Here is a 25,858-nt window from a genome sequence, read left to right as displayed (position 1 = left end):
AGATCTGAGAAGTGACTCCAGCCCTTTCCCTTGATTGGTCAAATAAGTTGGTCACATGTTATGCAAAGCATGCTGGGAACAGCATTTTTCTAGGTTTTCAGGGAAATGTTTAAGCTTTCGGGAGCTAAAAATGCTAAATGTATCATATCAATGTGTCTGCCTTGGCAAGATGACTGTCATATGTCAGAATTTGATTTGTCAGTATTTGAGCCTAAACCCTAACCCCAACTGCTAGGCTGCTAGTTTAAGCTTGAGCTCCCTCCCCATGCTAGGCTAAAAGAGAAGAACTCATGGTAACTTTGAGGTTATTGCGTTGGTTTTCTCTTAAATGTTCTGATTATTCAATAATCACTGCTATTGCATATATCCATTATGCATCTGTATGTTGATATTGTAAAACTTGAAACAAATCATCCAGAAGAAAACCTGAAACCGAACTCTTCTTATGTAAATGTAAAAGTATTTTATTTATCTTAGCTTAATTCCATAAAAATGAGTTGAACCAACACATTTACGTTAACATTTGTTTGAGTTGGACAAACGTAAATTAATTAAGTTCATATAATTAACTTGGCTTAAGTTAATGAAAATGAGTTGGAATAATTGAACAACATGCATTGCATTGAATGTAGATTTGACTTGGGACTACATATATCCCATATATAAATTTACTCATATAAAATGGGTGGAAAAGTTTCACACATTTAAAATGTGTTCAACTGAGAGATTATTTTTTTGGGTGCTGTTTTAATAGGTCAACAGCTGCTCTGTTGGTCTTACAGCTTCCAATTGTTTCAAAGGAATGGAAGAGCAACTGGCATCAACTCCCTGTCACAATAATGACAGTTGCGTTGGCTCACTTGTGAGCTTGTAGATCTGCTATTTTTGGCGCGTGACTCCATCATATACAACACAGTATAAGCAGTCCATTATCCCAAAATACCCAGGACACCCCAGCTCTAATCTCCTGCCTCAGCCTGTTGTACTAGGTCTACTCTGTTTGCCTCTCCTCTGACTGCCCTGACCACATTTCAATGCCACAAGGCAGACCTAGACCTGCCTGCTGTGACGATGGTTTTCTTCTTCCCTTTTTATAAAGGTGTTTAACCTGTCTCTTTAAAGACATTGTGCCGTGATTTTTTCTCCCTTACAAGATAATCCTCGGGTATTATTATACTCGGAGGAAGTGTTTTCAAAAAGTCTACAGAAAGTGTTAAAATTGTTTTTATGTGGCCACACGCACCTGTATGCCTGGTTTTCAGGTGGGTGGTGACCCAGCTAGCCACAGTGTTGTTGTATGGTAAAATGGGGAGGGAATGATTTTTATGTTGTTAAATCAGTGTATTTCAATTTAGAGGCTTTCAGCTTTCAGGAAGTAACCAAAAATACACAGGGAAGTCAAATGTGCATATTTATAACCAACCCTGGGGGTCTATTGGAGATATGTTAACTCCATAGACACATACAAAACAGGAAAAGTACAAAACTATGGCACCTCTTTAAGAATAAAGAGTAATTTTGATGTCTGTTCCTCTATATGCACGAATATATTAATTTATCCATGTACAAGGATAGAACAACTGTTTCGCCCCCTGTATGACCTGATTTAAGTACTTCCCAAGGCACTATATAACTGTCATGTTGTCTAAACACTTAATGAAGCGGAGAAAAGTAGTTAAATAATAATCATTCATAACCATCATCCAACACCCCACACTGTATATGTGTTTCCATACAAATGCATTTCAAACCATAATAGTCATTGTCCAAATTGATGTAAATAAAGCTTTATTTAGGAAAAGATTATGCATAATCCTCTAATAAGTGCCACCAAGGTTGGCCACCTACAGTATGTTGTTTTATTCAGGCTAGGCATAAACATTGAGTCCAACACAATAAACTCTATTGGAATACTGTAAACCCCATAAGAAAAGGTCAATCTTATTTTTTGTATTCTAAAGTGCTTTTAACAAACAGATGTCAAAGACAGTAGACTTAAATTCATGACAGCAATGAATGTGAACACTTTCACAATGAAAGTACAGTGTAAAAACAAACTACGGTACATAACAAACGCACAGGACGTTGTTTTGATAATAGATCTCCAAGATAAAGAGACAAAATGGTTGCTGTCTTTCACCAACACATCCCAACTCTGTATGGTATCAGAATACTCACTCATTGACAAGCTCATCCCCAAACTTTCAAATGCATCTTCATTAGTGTCAATCCTTTTTGGCAATATTTTGGAATAGCCATTGACTATTCAAGAAATATAATCAATCTCATCATACACAACGTATTTCTCCTCTCTGACCCCAACCTCCCCTCAGCCCTTTTTTTTTAAACCATAAGCTTTCCATTTAACTTCCAAACATTTCAAAATTCCTTCTTTGCATCATACTGGATTCCTTATATAGCACATCCTGATCAACAGTCTCACCAAAACACTATCTGAATCTGAACTCAAAGCTCAACATTTGGACTGATAAAACTCAGTATATTGAAGTTGGAGCCTTGCATTGGTATCAAAACACCTGTGTTCACTCAGGAAAACATCCTCCATAAATCCTTCACGTAAAAAAAACAATAAACGGCTCAAAATGACTCATTCATCTCTTTTTCTTCTGTTGCCGGAGCATCTTTCTCCTTTTCAGGATCATGTCGTGCAGTCTCCCTATGCCCTCCCTGAGCCCATCTCCTATGATGGCACAGGTAGGCTGCAGGTGCCAGGGTGTTGCCGGGCCCAGTTCTTTTAACGCGAGCGACTTCTCGATCTCACTCAGTCCCAAAGAGTGTCGCAGGTCCTGCTTATTGGCCACCACCAGCAAGGGCACCCCCTGATTCTCCGAGGTCTTGGCAATTTTGTGGAGCTCCGTCTTAGCTTCCTCCATGCGTTCTGCGTCCACAGAGTCCACCACAAATATGATACCGTCCGTGCAGCGCGTGTACGACTTCCACAGTGGACGCAGCTTCTCCTGGCCACCAACATCCCAGAAGTGGTAGGTTACAGTCCTGTGTCCGCCCAGCGACACTTTTACCTTTTCTGCATTGAACCCCTTGGTGGGCACGGTGTTGACAAACTCATTGAACTGCAGTCTGTACAAGACTGTGGTTTTCCCTGCAGAGTCCAGGCCGAGGATGGCAATGTGATAAGACTTGAAGAATGGGATCCTTGAGACCAAATTACGTTTTTCTGATAATCCATTCCCCATGTTTTCTCATGAGCAAGCATAGATGGTAGACATGTGATCCAACTGTAATTGTTTCTGCCCGGCTTATATTCCAGAAAGACAGCAGCATCCACCTGAAACCACACAGTTCAAAGGTTATTTTTTGTGGAGCACATTAGAGCAGTATCTGTGGCAGATATATGCTGATGTAGTATGTTATTGTTGCAATAAAACTACATTTTATAACAGAGTAGCTACTAAAATCTGGTTATTTTCTCAGACAGTACCGTGAGCTTTGTCTAGAATAGATGTTTTTAAAATAGTACACACACACACACACACACACACACACACACACACACACAGGGGAGGCCTTAGCTATGTTTCACCAGTTTCAATTGAAACGGGCCTCAGCCACCAGGGGGCCTCCAAGAGCTAGCCAGCAAGCCTTGTTCAACTTGCAACACACTTATAACTCGTTTTAATAATCATATATCCTTGTTAATATAACACCATTTAGGTCAATGCTATAACATTATGTAGTGATATAATAATAATATATAAATAGCAGGCAGTCATTGACTATAAGTCAACTTCTGTGTGCGATTGTTGAGCGGCTACTGTGGCCTCGGTGCGCTGGCAGCGGCGCGGGGGGGGGCCTCATCAATAGCTCTTGAAACGGGCCTCCAGATTACTAAGGCCGCCCCTGCACACACACACACACCAAAGCGGGGAGTTGGGGACTGCATGATGACATCTAAAATCAACATATCTGAGGGATTTCATTTGTGTACACACACACACACACACACACACACACACACACACACACACACACACACACACACACACAAACTGTTAAGACAGCTATTGCCTCTCGGAGTCTAACTCCAAGCAGATAGACTATGGAACATCGGCTCTAATCAGTATAGCCTACAATCCATTATCATTATCCCCGAGTCTGTAAGCTGGTGCATGCATATGCTATCAATATCATTTCATTAAAATGCCTACCAGTTGGAGCCGTCTGTGCGAATTTACAACCCCCTCTATTCAGCCTGAAGAACCAGTGCATGAATTCTAACCCGATTCTAACGTCGCTCTCTATCCAGTGCTGTTCATATTCCTCACAACCATGGTGGTGTATGTGCTCCTTCTTCCTCAAACGATTGGTTCAAATGGTTCATCATCACACGCGAATCGCGGTCACCTGTTGTTGCTCACGTCTCATTATATCGTTGTTTTGATTTTAACTTCCCGTCAGTAGGCTAACGATGTGTAGTGTGTAGGCATCAAGCCATGCTCTGCAAAAACTAAAGTGAATGCAAAGCAGCCCCGTCAAACACTGTATTATAACACTATACTTTCTACTTTTGGTACTTAGTAGCCTACATTTTGATAGCGATACTTTTGTACTTTTACTCAAGTAAATTTGAATTCCAGACTTTTCTGAGCTATTGCAGACAGATACATAGACTATAGGTTATTGATACTTTTACTTAATAGTAAAACATTTGAGTAGCCTACTTTTTCCACCACTGCCTAATATATATTATAGGCATATAGGCCTATTAATCGTCTTTAGTAGAGGTTAATAAATAGTAACTTACTTACTGTTAATTCAACACGGGTGGTCAGCTTGCTTTCCCTTTCAGAGTGTGCTTGTGACTGCGGCTTTCTCTCCCTAGGCTGTGACTGTCTGTTCAGCTGACACAGCACCGCCCCACACACACACACACACACACCCTTGTGTTTACGTTTGAAATGATTGGTCAACGGCCAGAGAAAAGCGGCATATGAAAGCTTGGTGACGCGAGTTTAGCGCCAAACACATTCTTCTGACATTGTTTGTCTCCACACCATTTAGGCCTAGGCTAGGCTGGTGGCACTGGTTATCAAACTTTTTCTTGTCAAGGACCCCCAAACAAATTGACAATTATTAGCCCGCGGACCACCATTTGAAAAGATAGGCCTATGCCAGGGACCCCTATAAATCAGTGATTCCCCCCCATTTTTTTTCAAGGACCCCCTTGACATGCATTAGGCTACAGACCCCCATTTAATGGCAGTCTATTTCTATCTGAGACCACTTTATATTGTAAAATCAATGTTGATTTAACACATGAGATAGGCCTACTAAAAATGGAACCAAATGGACACAGGTCCATTTGGTTCCATGACTGACTATCATTTAGCTGGGGACCCCCTAGAACTCCTTCAAGGTAAGGACCCCTGGGGGTCCACGGACCCCACTTTGAGAACCAATGTCCATAGGCTACTGATGTTGTGGAGATTAGGCTACATAGTCTGTTTAATTTAATAAGAGCATTCATTGATTGTATTTGTAGCCCAATGTGGATTCATTTTAATAGATGCAGATGGTGACAAACATGGCAGATTATGTTCAAGTTATATAGGCCTATATTTCTTTTAACGAGATTGAAACTGAGACAACCTTGGAAATTATAACAGGGACCAAAAAGGCGTTTAAGTCACAAATAATAAGAAACCACTCAACCAGGCTATGTATGACACAAGTAACAATCAAACAATTATTAATAATATAGGCTACGCTACGGTGTAACTAATAACGTATGCCTACATATAGGGCCACACAGTTTATATTTAGCCTATATCCAGTTGCAGTGTCAGTCAGGGCAGATGAATCACAAAACTGTACATGGGACTATGTCAGTTATGCTTAGAACATTTGTTGGCATCACATGGTTGAAATTCTCAGGGTAGGCTAATATGTGCAGCTGTCTGACTGTGGACCACTGGGAAAGTGGGGATCGCCAGAGCATATTCTATTTCCATAATCTACAAAGCTTCTCCTCCACCCTGTCCATGAATGCACTGTATGCTGCTCTCCTTCGCCTGTGTCTCTGTAAAATTAATTTATAATTATCAGGAATGTATCCAAGACAGCTGGGGTGACAAAATTAATATGTGATAAAGACAGGGGTCTTCAACGTTTTCAGGCCAAGGACCCCTTAGTTGAGAGAGAGATGAAGCAGGGACCGCGACCACCACAATCTGTTCATAGATTCCGTATAGTTTCATTGTTTGACAGCACAATCATCAGTGTATTTTGGATTCATGTCAATTTGTGTTTTGAGATATTTAACCACTTGAACCGTCAATACTTAATAAACTTGACCTTTCACTCAGTAGCCCACTTTGTCTGCCCCTCTACACCAAAGCTCTTTGCCGAAGATAGCCAATCTACAAGCTCACAAGGCCTCACAGCACGAGGCGTTGTGAGCTTGTAGATCTGCTATTTTTTGGCTAAAGTTATCAGAATATGGACAGTAGGGTTCAAGTAGTTATTATAAAAAAGGAGAAAGAAAAACGTTTCATCACTCAAAGATTTGGAGTAAAGTAACTCTGAGGACCCCTAGGGGTCCCGGACCCCCTGTTGAAGACCCCTGTATTAGACAACTATATATATAAGGGAACCAGCATCATTCACTCACTGTATAAGAAGCTGACTTTGGAGGCCAGGGTAGCTTTGGGAGTATGAGCCTAGCCTCCCATCTGGGTTCTGCTAGTTTGTAGGTGTCCATCCCCAACATGGTGTTTCTGGAAGTGAAGTCTATCTCAGATGCAGAAGTATGTACTGGAATAAAAAACGACAAGAATCACTGTGTCATGTGTCATTGTCAGCATGATTATTGATTAGCCAAAAGTTGGATGACTCTGGCACATAAAGCCCACAGAAAAGTTATCAATAATGACCCTGTTAGATCTCATGCCCCAACATTAATACCGGTAGGTTATTCACATTTCGGGACAAAGATGATGCATAAAGATGAAATAAATTTCTCCAGGTGCCATTTGGAGCATCCCTCATGGCTTATATGAGAAGACAAAATCAACAAATTACTTACTGATACTCAGGTGCTGTGATTTGAAGTAAAGGTTTCCGGCATCTTTGTCAGGTGTAGTTATTATCTTTGGTAGGCCTTCCTCCAGCTAATTGGTCAGAAAAGGTCAGAAATATTGTGATATTTTTATCACCATCTTTTACAAACTGTACACAGAAATAGAACAGAAGGATACAAAAAGCTATACTGTAATTATTGCATGCCTTCTTATGCAATCTTTGTATTTAGCATCCATCTTGTGTCCTACCTTGCCAAGAGTAGGCTAAATGCTAAAGTAAAATATTTACAGAATAATATTTAGTTCCTTACCGGTCTGAAGTTGTGCGGTTTGGGATTCTTGAAGGGCCCAGAAGGATATTTCCCAGTTTTTACAAATATCAGCTTGGACTCTAAAGTATCAGGTGGTCTGTATGGTGTAATGAATGTAGGAGGTTCTATCTTTTTGTTAGCAATTTCAGTTATTAAACCCTCTTCAATAACTTTTCCAATTTTCCTGTGTGTTTCACTGGGCTGAGCAACAGCCTGATGTGTAGTTCTGCTCTTCCTTTGAGGTATTTTCGCAGACTGGTACAGTTTATAAGAGAAATCTGGTGCCTTGATGCTCCACACATCCGCCTTGTCATTGCTTTCAGGAAGCAGAAAACATTTGCTTCTTGTGGTGGCCAAATCCTGGCTTGCAGAGAACAGCATTTTTCTGTCAAAACTGACTGATGATATCAGCTGACGCCTTGAAATCATCTTTATTTAAAACATTTTTTAGGGTAAGGAACAATGGTTTGGCCTAAATAAAAATTGTTCTAGAAACTGATTAGCTAATCTTCCTGTGGAGTAGCCTACACTGGTGGACAAACAATAATATGTGCTTACCTTGAATTTCAAGGTAATCCTTCACTGCTTAGCCAATCTTTTCCAGGCACTTTCCAAATCTCAGGAAGTTCAGTTTAACAAACGAGTCCTCTTTCAGTGGCACAGCAGTAGCATGGAGAGAAAAGGCCAATGCAATAAAATGGTTGCTTAGTGACCAGTATCACTTTACACTTTATAAAGAATAAGCAAGTGCACAATAGGCTTCTCCACAGGACCTAGCAACAGAGGAACAATGTTCCCCTCTGAATGCCAGTATTACACTGGGCTATTTACCAAGCTTGTTGAGAACATGACATTAAATACATTCATTCGTGATTGTATGTGTGTTTGTGTGATTAGCCTACTCTGCAGGGACAAAAAACGAAACAAACCAGCCAACAAACAAACAACCATGTGTGAAGGTAATTGTTTATAAATATATATTTTCTCTTGGGAAAGAGGTTACAGCAATTGATTTTGAACACAAACCATGGCCACTTGATAGCATGTTGCCAAACAGGGAATTAACTATTCTTTTTACTATAGTGAGTGGGTACGTTTATCTTAATCTTTCTTTTTTATGATGGGAGAACGTTGTACGATAACCTTCGTGTTTTCTTTATGTGAAAACTTTAAACTAGGTTAAATAAAATATAAATAGACACTGATAAATGCTCACAGGAGTATTATGTAGTATAATATACTAGTCTGTACTAGGCTGGGGGTGATATATTCACATTGGAGTGGCAGGTTGGCCGTGACTTAGTGAGGCTAGCTGATGTTGCTGGTTAGAGCTGTGGAGGGTGTATTCCAGATGTAAACTGGGGACTGGAGGGTGGCTTTTACTACAGTACATTTACAGTGCATACAGTACATTAACTCTAGTGCAGTGATGGGGTTGGGGTCCTCATCTACAAAGTTGTTTATACATTTACTTATTGTCATAAATTGCACAAATCTTTAAATAAACAAGCAATAGCATTCCACACTTAATATGCATCAGTCAGATAAGCATCGACTGCCTGCACAAAGCCACTTACATTTATAAGAGGATTTGTTCCTGGAGGCCGGAGACGTACATTGCTCTATTTAGAGATTTTTTATTTTGTCCAGGCAATATGTATGGATGACTATGTTAATACAATACTTATACAATTGGGTGATTGTTTTTGGTCTCCCTGCTCTTCTATTGAGACATTTCGATCCTGCGTCTATAGTTAGACACAAACTTTAACATTATGATGTTTTTGGTTTGACACAAATTTTGACCTGAAGGTCAAAATAAACTTTCTCCCCAGAGAAAGCAGGTACAGTATAGGCTCTATTAGGTCAGTGGTAAAGACGTCAACACTCGTGCTGGAGTAGTCAACAAGGTAGAACATGAACGTGTAGGAAAGGTGCAGATATAAGGTTATAGTGCAGCTAGCAGGGGCAGGGAACAGCATGTCATCTAGCAGTAGTAGTAGCCTGCCCTACAACAATGACACAGACACGTGGAGAATTGTGGGGAAGACCTCTGCTGCATGGCGACTCATTGTCTCCACCAGCCGAAGGCATGGGGGAGAGTATGTTTTCCCCTCCGTCCGTCCGTGCGTGCGTCCGTCCGTCCGTGCGTCCTCGCAGTTTGTGAGCACCTAATCTCAGTCGCCGTTGGCACGGTCGCTGCCAAAGTGAGCACACACATTCCCTGGATGCTAATCTAGAACCTCTGCCCTAAATTTTTCAAATGGGCCTTTTCTAGCGCCACCTAGTGGCCGATGTTCGCAAAACACATTTCTGTGCACTATTACAGATTTTGTCCAAAAATCCTACAAATCGGTAGGCAGTATCTCGACAGTCATGTGATCGACATAGATCTGTCCGATTTTGCATATTCCATCCTGATTGGCTAAGATTGGCTTCCAAAGTTTGTAGGATTGAGCCGTTTTGAACAAAATGCCTCAAATCACAAACGCAAAGTGCAATTATCATGAAATCGCGCACACACGTTCCCACTAGGCCGAGGAAGAAATGCCACTTATTTTTTTTTTAATCAGCCTCATGGTGGCGCTATAACAGGCCGATTCGTGGTTTTACCTATAACTCCACCGATCAGTTTCAAACTTTGTAAGCGCACTCCCTAGAGGCTAAGGATAAACCTTTGCCCTGCATTTTTCACATCAGCCTTTTATAGCGCCACCTTTGGGCCGACATATGTAAAACACATTTTTGGATATTACTCCTTGAGATTTTATGCAAAAATCACGCAAATCGGTACACAGTATCTCTATAGTCATGTGATCAAGTCCGATCAGTCTGATATTTCATATTCCATCCTGATTGGCTAATTAGCTTCCAAAGTTTGCAGGATTGCTCCGCTTTTGAACAAAATGCCTCAAGTCATCAACGCAGCTTGCGATTACCGTGAAATTTGCCACACATATTCCCACTAGGTCAAGGAACAAATGCTACCTTTTTCACATTGGCCTGTTATAGCTCCACCATTAGGTAGACTTTAGCAAAACACATTTTTGGAACACAATGCTTCAAATCATGCATGCAGCGTCCGATTGCCATGAAAGATCTAAGGTGAAGAACATATGCCACCCTTTTTACATTGGCCTATTATACAGTAGCACCACCAGGACGCACGGCCTGGTGGAGACCTGTGCTCGGAAGAGCACTGCTTCTAGTTTAGCTGTGTGTCTCTCAGGCTGAGGATGGATGAACATCTACAGTCTATGATGAACATGCACAGGAGGAGTGGAAAGAGCACAGAGGACAGAAGGCAGCATCAGCAGCCACAGAGTCCCCCTGCACAAACTGTAACAGAAACTGTCACTTGGACTGTTCAGCTGCAACAGTACGCTGCCTGCAACACAAGAACACACTAATCTCTGGTGCATACTCAGTGGGGGACACAAAGAACTCAACTCAAGGCCTACTTGAGTCAAAGTAACTAGCCTGAAAAACTCCACAAGGCAATTTCCCATAGAAAGGTGGTGTCATTCACTGCCAACGTTTTTCCCTTTTGTACATTTAGTGTTTTGTATTTGTTGATGACATGTATTATTGTGTTATTCTTTTATGCTATGTTGATGGATTGAATACATACCCGTAGGACCACAATGGAAAGTCCCTGGGATGTTTTTGTGTTATCCTTGGCTTTTATCCTTTACATTTCTGAGGTATAGTCAATCAAAAGCTTTAACTCAAATTAACTGTTGTCCTTCTTGATTATACCTTATCACATAGTTTGTAGCCTAATATTACTAAGTACAAAGAGCACTGTACAAAGACTGATAAGATAAGAATTATGATACATAATTCACTGTTTGTGTATGAGGCTCATATGACCATATAATGATTTAAAGATTATTATATTCCATATGAATAGACAGTTTCCCCCAAAATGATTGAATTCACTCCCACACAATAAATGAGACCACACAGTGTAAGTCTGGTTTTTCTCTTACTGTATTCTGTGCCAATGACTGCTTATGACGGTTTTTGGAGCTGTGTGAAACACAGGCTCCCTATACGTGGCTGTGTGGGTCTGTGTGTGTGTGTGTCTGTCTGTCTGTCTGTGTGTATGTAGCCTGAACTTCCTAAACTTCGGCACGCCACTAGTCCCACAGTTTTGCCACCACACACTCGCGCCATATGTCAAATCGACCGGCTTACTCGGGAATCGTGGGCTATTACTTTTCTAAGAGAAAGGTTCTATAGTTTAATTGATATTAATTTATTAGTGAATTAATTTTCCCCATTGACTTATAATGGGAATCGCAAAAACTCACATTCAATTATTTGTCTCTCGCAAACCATAGGGGCTAGAGTTTCAAGACTTGGAGAGGAGGTTCATAATGATTTCAAGGATTAAATAAAAAATAATTGTGTCATTTGGCCGCATGGTGGCGCCATAACACCCCACTTTACGTTTTGGCCTGTAACTCTTGAACCGTAGGTCGGAAAATTAAAAATATTTTTTCCCTGGATTCCTTGGGCCATGACGCATCTCCCCATATAGGCCACGCCCATTTGCGCCATGATAGATTTTCCGCCATCTTGAATTTTCTCCAAAACACACTTTTTGCTCCTTTTCCTACATATTTTCTTCAAATGTCACAAAAAACGGTACACATGATCCACACACACACACACACACACACACACACACACACACACACACACACACACACACACACACACACACAGCTCCACTTCACATGGGTGTGATTTTTTTCCAATAGCCCTGTGTGCCAATGACGGCTTATGACGGTTTTTGTGTTTTTTACATAGAAAAAAAAAAAAAAAAAAAAAAATCATTTTTTTTTTTTTTTTTTTTTAAAGATGTCAAAATGACCTGAGATCAGAGAGATGCTTTTCTCTGTTTGTGTGTTCGCTCCCTCGTTTAGCTGATTGAGAAAATGTGTGTTCATGTGTGTCCATTCTAGTGGATGGACACTTTTTGGAGCTGTGTGCAGCTCCCTATACGTGGCTGTGTGGGTCTGTCTGTGTGTCTGTCTGTGTGTCTGTCTGTCTGTGTGTGTGTATGTAGCCTGACTTCCTAAACTTCGGCACGCCACTAGTCCCACAGTTTTGCCACCACACACTCGCGCCATATGTCAAATCGACCGGCTTACTCGGGAATCGTGGGCTATTACTTTTATAAGAGAAAGGTTCTATAGTTTAATTGATATTAATTTATTAGTGAATTAATTTTCCCCATTGACTTATAATGGGAATTGCAAAAACTCACATTCAATTATTTGTCTCTCGCAAACCATAGGGGCTAGAGTTTCAAGACTTGGAGAGGAGGTTCATAATGATTTCAAGGATTAAATAAAAAATAATTGTGTCATTTGGCCGCATGGTGGCGCCATAACACCCCACTTTACGTTTTGGCCTGTAACTCTTGAACCGTAGGTCGGAAAATTAAAATTATTTTTTCCCTGGATTCCTTGGGTCATGACGCATCTCCCCATATAGGCCACGCCCATTTGCGCCATGATAGATTTTCCGCCATCTTGAATTTTCTCCAAAACACACTTTTTGCTCCTTTTCCTACATATTCTCTTCAAATGTCACAAAAATCGGTACACATGATCCACACACACACACACACACACACACACACACACACACACACACACACACAGCTCCACTTCACACGGGTGTGATTTTTTTCATTGCATAGTAAAGAAAAACATACAAAATCTCGGCACAGCTATACCTTGGAGCCATTTTGGCATCTGGCACAGAAGGAGTTAAATCAATGAGCATACAAAACAGATGTCCAGTACAGTACAATAAACATGTGTCTCTTTTCTTTCTCAATCTGAATCTGAATACAATGTAACATCAGTTCACAAATATACTTCAGTAGGTACAGGGAAAATAGATTTGTCAAGCATTCATTGGACAGTTAAACATAACAAGATATCAGATGTTTTCCTTGTAGCAGAAGGACAAGGCCAGATTGGCATTATCCAATTCGTTATCCTGTCCTGGGCATTATGACCTGATTGACATCCTGCAGTGGAGACATTCTCATCTCGTGCATTATTATCAGATCACAACAAAATAACCTTGTCACTTGTAACACTGAAGTTGGTGTTTTAAATATAATAGATGTTAAAATGTTTTAACCCAACAATTCCGCCCTAAAACAACAGCTGAAGGAGTTAAAGTGTCGACCCTAGAACCCCAAACAAATGCTGCCAAAGGGACAGAGAACTTATGGTTCACTATCAGCCAAATATTTAATTAAACTCTTTTCGATAGCAGAGTCAAAGAACTGTATATTTCCAAAGGTATTTAAATCAGAACATCTAATAATTGAATCACAATAGGTACAAATATTTTGATAACTTTTAAAAGTAGCGCTAAAAGAAAAATATAGCATAAGATACAGGACTGTATTTTCTTAATTATATCTTAATTATTAATTATTATTATTATATATTATTATTATTATTTTTATATAATTTTCTTTACAAAGGTTCAATGTCCCAAGGTTTGTTGAAAAATTCCCCATGCCATCAGGCGAGTCAAAACACATCAACACGTTCCCAAGTCATAATTATAATTTAGGGCCGATTACAGTCAAAACAAGACGAACTTGACTCTTCATCATTTGTTTACTTTAGCAAGACAAAATAATTTGGGTTAAAGGAGACAGCACCCTGTTTCACCCAGGGCCAGCTGTGGGGGCCATAATTCCCATCCATCCCCGATTACCTTATGTAAGGTGTACGTACCGGTAGGTTGTCCCTCTAGACATTTTGGGGTGTCAGAAACCGGAACCCTCCTTAAGCCAACCGTCCCTTCCTTTTTACCCTCAAGGTTAGTTATTGTCTGCTTTTGTCCGAGTCAATTTCTGTAAGAAAACACTTTACAGCGGGAAAAACGTGTGTAATGTCTTTTGATACTCACGAAATACCATATAGAATTTCAACTTCCTTTTGACATTTCTCCTTTGGACAGACAATGAGGGTGTCTGTCAAATCATTCTCAATTATCATCGAAATATCTTATCTGTAAGACAAAGGAAAAGAAAAGACAGGAAACAATCAATCAATACTGTAAGTAGTAGGTTGTGGGTAATGAGTCAAAATACTTTACGAAATACTTTAGACCGTATCAAACATTAAATAAGGGAATGTTGTTATTAACTGAAAGAGAGCAGGTCTAAATAATCTCTCACACACAGACCATCTGTCCTTGAAGGCTACAAATGTCTTCTAGCCACACATACGCACACGTACGCACACACCTGGCAGCCCTTTTGTGAAACCCGAGTGGCGGTCAAACTGAGTGGTGAACTGATGGACGAAATCAGAGATGTCCTCCCCCTGCCTCATCTTAATGTTAGTGATTAAGGAAAAGTCCACGTTACCCCTAACTAGGGCCTTAGCCTGATTAATCATAACTTGTACTGCGGCTTCATGTGGGGCGTTCCTGACCTCACCTGCAGGGTTATTACCTTGGGCCGGCACGGGCCGCATACACTGGTATGGGTGACCGTCTGCCTGTAGCCAATCTAATCCCACAGAAATCTGATAAGGAAAAGTTTTAGGTGTGCAACACATAGTAAAACTTCCCGGGTGTCTAGTCTTAGCTCCACAATTTCTGCCTTTACAGATTTTTCCCACTCATCAGGGTTGCTGTGGATATCGGGTAAACGTTCAGCCGTGTCTCGAGCATCCACTGGGTACCAATTACGGTACACAAATGTAATTTTGCCATCCTCTGGGTACGCCAAAAGAGAATCGTTAATTTGACTGGGTGTGGGTGTGTGAACCTGTTCCCGACGCTCACCTGTGTAAACCTTTTCCTTAGTGAGTGTATGGCCATTCTTAGTGGGTGTTGGTTTTGGTGGTTTGCGTGGAACGCCGGGGAGGGGCGGATTCGTGTGGTCAGCGGGATCTCCCAGCTCGACCTGATTACAAGGAGGAGAAAAAACAACTGAGTTATTTAAATCATTGTCACATCTTTCTCCTTCATGTTGCCTCCCCCCTCTCTCTACCCCCTTCCTATCAGATAGAAGTGTATTTTGTTTTCATTTCATGCCATTTAAATATATTTCATTTTGTGAAGTTGATTCCAATCCTCAACAGGGTTAATCTGTTTCCCCTAACAGAACAAACTGACACAACTTGTGTCCTCTTTTGGTGATGTATCTAAACATTTCAATTTAATTTCTATATATAAATACCTTATTGCCTTACAGTATGGATTGATTTGTCCCTGTCTTTTCCCTTGTCTTACAGATAAAGATATTTTGAGATGATAATTGAGAATGAGTTGACAGACACATACTTCACTGCATGTCTGTCCAAAGTGGAAATGTCAAAAAGGATGATTGAAAAGTCCATATGTATTTCGTGAGTATGAAACTGCATCACACACGTTTTCCCGCTGTAAAGTGTTTTCTTTCAGACCTTGACTCGGACAAAAGCCAGTAAAAGAAAAAATCAGTTGTAAGGAGGAATAGACAGTTGGCTTTAAGGGGGCTCCGGTTTGACACCTCCCTAATCCCTATAATGACAATTAAGACCACTCATTACCTAAAGGTAACCTCGGAGGTGTACGAATTATGACCGCCAAACGGCTGATCTTCGGATGCTGTCTAAATACATTTTGAATGCTTTTGTCTTTAACCTAAATTATGGTAAAGAGTCAAGTTCGTCTTGTTTTGACTAAAATCGGCCCCAAATTGTAATAACCACCCGGGAGCGTGATGTTGATGTGTTTTTATCTTGCTTGACATGGAGTATTTCAAATCAATCTTGGACACATTGAACCTTTGTAAAATACATATACAGGTATATAATAATTAATAATTAAGACAATAAAAATCTTTTACCTCTACTTAAAAAAAAACAAAAGTTCAATTATGATATTCTGATTTAAATACCTTTGGAAATATACAGTTCTTTTGACTCTCCTCTTTAAAACTTAAAGCTATCGAAATGTTTTTGACTTAAATTGTTCAATTATTATGTTCTGTTTCAAATACCTTTAAAAAGTTTAACCCATGTTTTCTTCCCTTGTTTATGTTCCTTTGACCCTTTAACACTTCAAATGCTATCTCACGGGGGATTGATAAGATTAAAATGTTTAATATGGTATAGATATCATTTTCAGTGTTAAAAGTCAATGCCATGATGTTTTGAACAAATATCTAACGGCCGTGACGAGTTGTTGTTACTACAGGAGAATGACGCTGAGAGATGCCAATCAGGTCATAATGGTCAGGACACTGGATAACAAAATGATATTACCAAGCCATGATATCTGGCCTTGCTACTGGGACCAACAACACGAAAACATCTGATGCCCACTGTTATGCTTAATTGTCCAATCATAATGTGACTAATGTATTTTATGCTGTACACTCACTTATATATGTAAAATCATTATGCCTTGTACTCAGAGATACTATGGGTGAAAAAATGCTCTACTGTACTTGCTGTACAGTACTTTGAACTCTGACTATATTTTCAATATAACTTATCAAAAAACGCATATTCCCCGGTGTGGTCTCCCTTTATTGTGTCTTCAAATCAATATGGGATATTCATTGACTCTGACAAACTGTGGTTTTACTCTGTGGGTGGAAACGTCTTCTGGAGAAGGAATATACAAATATGGGAATTAAACCTAAATCCCATCAAACCTTACAGTATAGAGACCACATTTTGGTCGGATACTGTAGGTTCAGGCTAAATAGATTGCAGGTCATAGTAACTTTGGTTGCCCCGACTGTAATCATGATATACTGTATAAGTCACTAGTGGAAAACTTTCTTCCTGTTACTTCCTTGTTATGATATGGGAACGAATCAATATGTCCCACGATTCTTACTGTCATAAACTGTAGTCTTTATATACTGTTCTCCTCCATCTTGGAGAGAGAGAGATTTAGAAAGCTGCCACTAGGATGGTATGCTCACTGTCTGTCTTCCTTGTCTGCTCTCTTAAAATACAGCAATCTAAGAATATAGTCCTTTGGTCTCTGTGTTTTATTTCAAATGGATTTATAGATCCATATTTATCTTTAATAATTTATCTAATAAAGACATCATGTCAGTGGTTCTCAACCTTTAAACCATATTTGAACAGGGGTTGAACACTGAGTTGGGGCATTACATTTTGTCTAACACGGTTCTATATAGCAGATCTACATGCTCACAACGCCTCGCGTTTGCGAGGCGTTGTGAGCAAGCATGTAGATTGGCTATTTTCACAATTTCTGCCTCTAATATTTGACAGCTTTGGCCAATGTTTAATTTGTCATTTTAGATGTATTAAAAAGTCCTTAAATTGTCACTTTAGAAATGTGCATAAACCCTCTATAAACTTAAACTTTATGTTGGTTTTGAGAAAACAATATTGCACATTAAGCTAATCATCTGGGGACCCCCCAAAATAAGTTGGGAACCACCCTGGGGGTAGTATAGGTCACATACAATACACAGGGGTCTAGAAAGATGTTTGAGAACATCCAAACCTCTGCACCTGTCAGTCAAATCATATCTCTTGTGTTTCTATGTTTATCTTGTAGACCTATATTCATCCCTTAAGCCTACCCTTATTATAATCATACTAAAGCTAATGTTAATGTTTCGTGACCTAGGGGGGAATAGTATAGGCTAGTATAAAGGGTCAAAATCTAAACGTGTATTAGTAGCCAGATACAGTATAGCAGGATAGCATGGAGGCCAGTGTCAAGATGGGAACTGCACCGCCACCTTCTGTTCACATAATGCCATGGATGATGGGTCAGGGTACTAAAGTATCGTTAGATTTTCAATAGGAATTCAATTTTAAAAAATCATTTTTCTCTCAATTTTCTAATTTTCTAGCTCCCCATAAAATCAAATATTGGTTCATTTTTCCAATTTTCTAGCTTGCAAAAAAATCAGGAAAATGCTTCAATTTTTTAAATGTGTGATTCATATTTGTCATTATTTGATTTGGAACCGACAAAGGAAAAACATCTTTAAAAAAGTTATTTTTCATTTTTTTACCACATTACAACAATCAAAAAATGGGCCCATTTTTCCAATTTTCTAGCCCACAAAAAAATCAGGAAAATGCTTAAAATTTGCTCAATTTTTTGAATGTGTGATTCATATTTTGGCATTATTTGATTTGGAACCGACAAACAAAAAATAGGCCCATTATTCAATTTTCAAGTCCAGGAAAGAAATCGTCATCATGAATGTCACGTGACCACGTGTCAAGTCACATGGTACACAACTTCAAAATAAAAGCTGTAGGCTAGTCTAACATCCAACAAGTAATAGGATCAACATGCAGGCAGGCAGGGGGTCCATGAGGGGTTTACAAGGGGGTCCATGGCTGGTTCCCAAAGTGTGGTTTGGGGACCCCCAGGGTTTCTATGGCTGGTTCACAACAGCCTGGTACACGTACAGCCATGGCTGGTTCCCAAAGTGTGGTTCGGGGACCTCTGGAGGTCCATGACGGATTTCCAAGGGGGTCCATGGCTGGTTCTCAAAGTGTGGTTCGGGGACCTCTGGGGGTCCCTGAGGGGTTTCCAAGGGGGTCCATGGCTGGTTAGCAATAAGTGTGTTTAATTGCGACCGTAGTAGGTCGCAGTTACTTTTACACTCTCTACTATCCAAACCTCCACCAGCCGTCAGCCTGTCCTTCCCTCCGTCACGTCACTCGTCACACGTCACACTTTCCCCCTACTCATATCTCCGCCACCATTGCCCCGATCCATGCCAAAATTTCCATACAAACTCCTTGCCTGCCAAACTACAACCTCGAAGGACCCCCGGAGCTCCAGGGACCCCCAGGTCCCTGGGGGACCCCCAGGTGTAAAAAATGACCAAATGTGCAAAAAAGACCACCCCAACGGGGCTGCTCACGGGGAATTCCCGGGGACCACCGACTCCTGGTGCTCCAGAACGGATGCAAAAGTGGTGGCGCCCCCAGTGGAGGACCCCCTCCACTGCAGCTCACATAAAATGCCTTAACTCGGGCTAGGAGCGACCGGGAGAGCCGGGGCCAGTACCTATTCGTCCGCCTCGGCGGCGCGGAGACCCCACCTCTCATTTCTCATATGGCCCTCTTCTAGCGCCACCATGAGGCCGATTCTGCAAAACACATTTTTGGACACTGCTCCTAAAATTTTTGCCCTAAAATCACACAAATCGGTACACAGTATGTCTACACTCATGTCATCAACTTGGATCTGTCCCATATAGCGCCACCTTCAGGCCGATTTTTTAAAACACATTTTTGGACACTGCTCCTACAATCTTTGCCCTAAAATCACGCAAATCGCTACACAGTATGTCTACACTCATCTCATCAACATGGATCTGTCCCATATAGCGCCACCTTCAGGCCGATTTTTTAAAACACATTTTTGGACACTGCTCCTACAGATTTTGCCCTAAAATCACGCAAATCGCTACACAGAGACACTGCTCCTACATATTTTGCCCTAAAATCACGCAAATCGGTACACAGTATGTCTACACTCATCTCATCAACATGGATCTGTCCCATTTAGCGCCACCTTCAGGCCGATTTTTTTAAACACATTTTTGGACACTGCTCCTACAGATTTTGCCCTAAAATCACACAAATCGCACAGTCATGTAATCAAAACGCATCTGTCCCATCCAGCGCCACCATCAGGACAATTTTGGTAAAACAAACTTTTGGCCTTTTTGTGGAGATAAGCGACCAACGGTCGCTTATCTCCCGATTAGGGAGTCTTACTGGTAGTGTAATAGGTGAAATAGTGTAATAGTGCATTCTTATCAAAACCTCCACCAGCTGTCAGTCTGTCAGTCAGTCTGTCAGTCAGACTTTCAGTCACACTTTTGCCCTTCTCATAGTGGTTTTGGCTGCCAAACCACTACCCCATTTCTCCCTCTTCTAGCGCCACCATGAGGCCGCTTCTTGCAAAACACAATTTTTTGGACACTGCTCCTACAAATTCTGCCCTAAAATCACGTAAAGCGGTACACATTATGTCTACACTCATGTCATCAGCATGGATCTGTCCGAGATAGCGCCACCATCAGGGCATCCTAAAATCACGCTTTGCAGAGTCCAAAAATGTGTTTGAAAAATCGCCCTGATGGTGGCGCTATCTTGGACAGTGTAGACATACTGTGTACCGCTTTGCGTGATTTTAGGGCAAAATTTGTAGGAGCAGTATCCAAAAATTTGTTTTGCAAGAAGCGGCCTCATGGTGGCGCTAGAAGAGGGAGAAATGGGGGTAGTGGTTTGGCAGCCAAAATCACTATGAGAAGAGAAAAAGTGTGACTGAAAGTCTGACTGACAGACTGACTGACAGACTGACAGCTGGTGGAGGTTTTGATAGTAACTGCGACCTGACGGTCGCAATTACACTATTACACTATTATATTATTACACTTATTACAATATTACACTATTACCCTTATTGCGCTATTACACTACCAGTAAGACTCCCTAATAGGGTGATTTTAGGGCAGTGTCCAAAAATGTGTTTTCAAAAATCGGCCTGAAGGTGGCGCTATATGGGACAGATCCATGTTGATGACATGAGTGTAGACATACTGTGTACCGATTTGCGTGATTTTAGGACAAAAAATTTAGGAGCTGTGTCCAAAAATTTGTTTTGCAAGAATCGGCCTCATGGTGGCGCTAGAAGAGGGTCATGTGTGAATTGATGGGTGGAGGTTGTGGTTTGGCAGGCAAGGAGTATGTGTGCAAAATTTGGCATGGATCTGGGCAACGGTTGCGGAGATATGAGCAGGGCAAAAGTGTGACGTGAGACAGACAGACAGACAGACAGACTGACTGACTGACGGACGGACAGACGGACGGACGGACGGACGGACGGACGGACGGACGGACTCACAGCTGGTCGAGGTTTTGATAGTAACTGCGACCTAACGGTCGCAATAACATTTATGCTATTTCAATATTACAAGTAATGCACTATTACACTATTTCACCTATTACACTACCAGTAAGACTCCCTAATCGGGAGATAAGCGACCGTAGGTCACATGTATACACAAAGAGGGCTGTAACTGCCATTGGTTCCTAGTTGTGTGGGCAATGTGTAGACATACTGTGTACCGATGTGCGTGATTTTAGGGCAAAATCTGTAGGAGCAGTGTCCAAAAATGTGTTTTGCAAGAATCAGCCTCATGGTGGCGCTAGAAGAGGGCCATGTGAGAAATGAGGGGTGGGGTCTCCGCGTTGCCTTGGCGGACGAATAGGTACCGGCCCCGGCTCTCCCGGACGCTCCTAGCCCGAGTTACGGCATTTTATGTGAGCTGCAGTGGAGGGGGTCCTCCACTGGGGGCGCCACCACTTTGGCATCCGTTCTGGAGCAGCAGGAGTCGGTGGTCCCCGGGAATTCCCCGTGAGCAGCCCCGTTGGGGTGGTCATTTGGTCATTTTTGCATATTTGGTCATTTTTTACATCTGGGGGTCCCCCAGGGACCCGGAGATATGAGCAGGGCAATAGTGTGACGTGTGAGGTGTGACAGACAGAGGGACAGACAGACAGACAGACGGACAGTTTGTGCAGGCTGTGATAGTAAGTAGCGACCTACGGTCGCAATTACACTTATTGCTAACCAGCCATGGACCCCTTTGGAAACCCCTCAGGGACCCCCAGAGGTCCCCGAACCACATTTATTGCTAACCAGCCATGGACCCCCTTGGAAATCCGTCATGGACCTCAAGAGGTCCCCGAACCACACTTTGGGAACCAGCCATGGCTGTACGTGTACCAGGCTGTTGTGAACCAGCCATAGAAACCCTGGGGGTCCGCAAACCACACTTTGGGAACCAGCCATGGACCCCCTTGTAAACCCCTCATGGACCCCCTGCCTGCCTGCATGTTGATCCTATTACTTGGATGTTAGACTAGCCTACAGCTTTTATTTTGAAGTTGTGTACCATGTGACTTGACACGTGGTCACGTGACATTCATGATGACGATTTCTTTCCTGGACTTGAAAATTGAATAATGGGCCTATTTTTTGTTTGTCGGTTCCAAATCAAATAATGTCAAAATATGAATCACACATTCAAAAAATTGAGCAAATTTTAAGCATTTTCCTGATTTTTTTGTGGGCTAGAAAATTGGAAAAATGGGCCCATTTTTTGATTGTTGTAATGGGGTAAGAAATTAAGAAATACCTTTTTCAAGATGTTTTTCCTTTGTCGGTTCCAAATCAAATAATGACAAAGACGAATCACACATTTAAAAAATTTAAGCATTTTCCTGATTTTTTTGCAAGCTAGAAAATTGGAAAAATTGGTCCATTTTTTGATATTCGTAATGCGGTAAAAAAATGAAAAATACCTTTTTTAAAGATGTTTTTCCTTTGTCGGTTCCAAATCAAATAATGACAAATATGAATCACACATTTAAAAAATTGAAGCATTTTCCTGATTTTTTTGCAAGCTAGAAAATTGGAAAAATGAACCAATATTTGATTTTATGGGGAGCTAGAAAATTTGAAAATTGAGAGAAAAATGATTTTTTTAAATTGAATTCCTATTGAAAATCTAACGATACTTTAGTACCCTGACCATGATGGCTCTGTCTGGACTCGGAAGTCTGAAGCATCGCTGCCTGTGCTTGTTGTCATGGAGACGCGTGTTGTTTACATTCCCCAAAGTGCAGGTTTGCTCGATCGCTGACTTTTATCTTCACATTTCCAACCGGTCCGGCATTCAAGTAAGAATTCTTCTACACTATTCATTATTTGAATATTGATGTCATAATACAAAATAGGCGAAAGCGACTCGTTGTTAGCCTACAATTACAGGCCTAAATATCAGCAATCGTGATCGTGCCTGCCTGGTTAAACTAGCGTTAACCTAGGCGACTGTGCAGTCAGCATAGTGTAGATTATCTAATACAGTGGTTCTCAAAGTGGGGTCCGGGGACCCCCAGGGGTCCTTTAGGAAGTTCCAGGGGCTCCCCACAGTCCCCATGCAGCTAAATGATAGTGATAGGAACCGGATGCGATGGGCTCTTATGGGTCTGTAACTCAGAGTCTCAGAGAGTAACAGATCCATTTGGTTCCATTTGTACACTCTCAAGAGTTAAATTACCACTGATTTTACATCGGGGTCCCAGAGATAGAAATGCCATTAAATGGGGTCTGTATAGCCTAATGCATGTCAAACGTGGGGGTCCTTGAAATTAAAATGGTTGAGAATCACTACTAGAGCTGTCTTCTCTTATGGGGGTCCATGGTGTATCTTTTCAAATGGGGGTCCGCAACTCGCGGGCTATTCAATTTGGGGGTCCTTGACATGAAAAAGTTGTTTGAGAACCACAGATCTAATATGACACAGCGACTCAAATGCAGAGCCAAAATAATGTCATCCTTGATTAGTTTATGATTGTATTCTGTTCATTCTGTACACCTACACAACATCAGTAGGCTCCTACCCAATCTGCCTATGGAGAGGTTAGAGGGCGATGTGATTGACTTCTCGGCGCTGGAGAGAGAGCTGTCCTCGGCGGTGGAGGCTGACCGGAGATATCGCAGAGAGAACGATGCCAAACTCCGAGCCGTGGGCCAGAAAGTGGGATCCTATGAAGAGTTCAGGTGAATAAATACAAAATAAGCACTATAGCCTAGTGCTTAAAGTGAATGGCAAATCGAGCGGCAAAGTTAGTGTCAATGTGAGTTTAACGTTGTTTAACATCGTTTAATGCAATCAGATAGGACTTTTCTTTTTGGATGTATGGGCTGTCAAGGCCAGAAAGTAGTTTTTTCCCCACTCAGTAAGCGTTCCTGCATAATTTCCGGGTATGATGATGATGTCACGCGCATACCCTCTATTTCAACATTTTCAAAAGTAGGCCTACTAGCCTAACAACACATAACATAAGGCTAATAACGACAATGAAAGAAGTCAAGAAGACGTCAAATAATGCAATATATGCAAAATAACAGAAAGCTGACTTAAGTTGTAAAAGTTCCTGTAAGGCTGGATAAATGATCATATATCAAATATGTGGCCTAAACATTTTTCTTTCTTAAAAAGGTATTTTTATATGACACATTTTCATATGCCTACCATCATTACCTCATTATCATACTGGCTTGAGTACTTCAGTGACTTTTGTCATAGTCTAGTTCTTTCTCTAAAATGAATTATAGTTTTGTTCAGGCTCAGGGACATGGTTATTTTCTGTCCTCTCTTTATAATGCAGGCTACATCTATTCCCTGTCTGTCTGTCTGTCTGTCTGTCTGTCTGTCTGTCTGTCTGTCTGTCTGTCTGTCTGTCTGTCTGTCTGTCTGTCTAACAGGGACATCGTTTTGGCCTGCCACTTGAAGCCTCTGGCAAAGTCGGATAAGAATGGAACTTCTCGCAAACAGCCCTGGAACCCCCTGGTCTCCTCCAGCAACACACACAAACCAGTGGTCTCCCCTAATGTCACACATGATCCAGCCTTCTCCAACAACCCATGCTAGCAGCAGAGCAAGGTTAGTTGATGGACTGTGATAAACTTGAGATAACCAGACCCTAACCCACAGCCACACACACAGCCACAGCCACACACACACACAGACTCATGTGAGACTCATTTTGTTTGTTTTCCCATCTCCAGTGGCACAAGGAAGATTCAACTGCTCTGATGGGATTCACCCAGGAAATGACAAGAAGTGTGTGATATACTGTTAACTGTGTATGTGTGCGTGTGCGTGTGTGTATTTGTGTTTCACATGTAAAGGGAAATCAAATGCAAAAGAAAAACAGTAAAAATTATGTAACAATTCGATCTGATGCACCTGTTTTATTCTCCAAATGGTCCTAAACCTCAACCATCGTTTGACCTAAACAGGTTAACATAGTCATTCATTTGTTTTCCTATAAATGCACATATTGAAGAGGCAACAGTTAGATACAAGCAAGGACTACTAGTTGTGTTGTGTACTGAGTGAGGTGAAAGTATTGCCTCGTAGGATAGTAGGATTTAAATTCTCCAAATTTGGTCACTGTTTCAGCATGCGGGTATATCAGATTTTGGCATTGTTTATTATCAGTGATGTCAGTCATGAAGTCATCTCCAAATGTGGGCACTGTTTAGTATCAGTCATCTCCAAATGTGGGCTGACTGATGTCAGTCATCTCCACAACCACTGAATGACTACAAATGCTATACTATCCTCAACAGCCTGCAGGGAGCTTGGGTGAGGAAAGGAATTACATACAGTTTGACATCTGATAGTTTGACATCCTATATAATAATACAAAGAGAGACTATGTATGTATATTATGATTTATTTGCAGTCTGTAGTGTGTGCAAGGCTCTTTTACCTTTCAGTGTGAACAACACATGCACATGTACACCATAGCTACACAAGAGCAGAACAAAGATAATGCCACTAGATGGCAGCAAATATCTGAACAGTGAATGACTATCAGCCTATATTTGGTTCTTATAGTC

At 41.1% G+C, this 25,858-nt stretch overlaps 3 protein-coding genes across 5 annotated transcripts in view; 1 reads left to right on the top strand and 2 right to left on the bottom strand.

Moving 5' to 3' along the window:
* Positions 1-1,794: 1,794 nt before the first annotated feature.
* Positions 1,795-4,854, bottom strand: arl4aa (ADP-ribosylation factor-like 4aa). Of its 3 annotated transcripts, none has more exons than XM_080737070.1 (2): positions 4,788-4,854; positions 1,795-3,307 (listed from the first exon to the last, which is right to left on the bottom strand). In XM_080737070.1, exon 2 carries the CDS (start codon positions 3,213-3,215, stop codon positions 2,613-2,615), a length of 603 nt encoding a protein of 200 aa, XP_080593196.1. In that variant the 5' UTR covers positions 3,216-3,307; positions 4,788-4,854; the 3' UTR covers positions 1,795-2,612. The 3 variants fall into 3 exon arrangements, with proteins under 3 accessions (XP_080593196.1, XP_080593197.1, XP_080593198.1); XM_080737071.1 differs by having other exon boundaries at positions 4,784-4,818; XM_080737072.1 differs by lacking the exon at positions 4,788-4,854 and adding an exon at positions 4,188-4,372.
* Positions 4,855-5,980: 1,126 nt separating this feature from the next.
* Positions 5,981-14,751, bottom strand: cUnh7orf78 (chromosome Un C7orf78 homolog; the record flags this gene model as incomplete). The annotated part of the gene is made up of 5 exons (XM_080741861.1): positions 5,981-6,058; positions 6,650-6,792; positions 7,194-7,206; positions 7,370-7,494; positions 14,664-14,751. 5 exons carry the CDS (start codon positions 14,749-14,751, stop codon positions 5,981-5,983), a joined length of 447 nt encoding a protein of 148 aa, XP_080597987.1.
* A 9,107-nt stretch (positions 14,752-23,858) lies between these two features.
* vwde (von Willebrand factor D and EGF domains) overlaps positions 23,859-25,858 on the top strand; it is a gene marked incomplete at both ends in the record, with an annotated part of 40,277 nt that continues 38,277 nt past the window's right edge. Inside the window, 2 exons of the mRNA XM_080741851.1 lie at positions 23,859-23,984; positions 25,019-25,073. Coding sequence (XP_080597977.1) covers positions 23,859-23,984; positions 25,019-25,073 — 181 coding nt within the window. The remainder of the gene's footprint in view (positions 23,985-25,018; positions 25,074-25,858) is intronic.

Source organism: Nannobrachium achirus (genome assembly GCF_963921795.1).
Source record: "Nannobrachium achirus genome assembly, chromosome: 2".
Lineage (NCBI taxonomy): Eukaryota > Metazoa > Chordata > Actinopteri > Myctophiformes > Myctophidae > Nannobrachium > Nannobrachium achirus.
The sequence above is the reverse complement of the archived record's forward strand: the minus strand, read 5'-3'. Positions and strand labels throughout refer to the sequence as shown.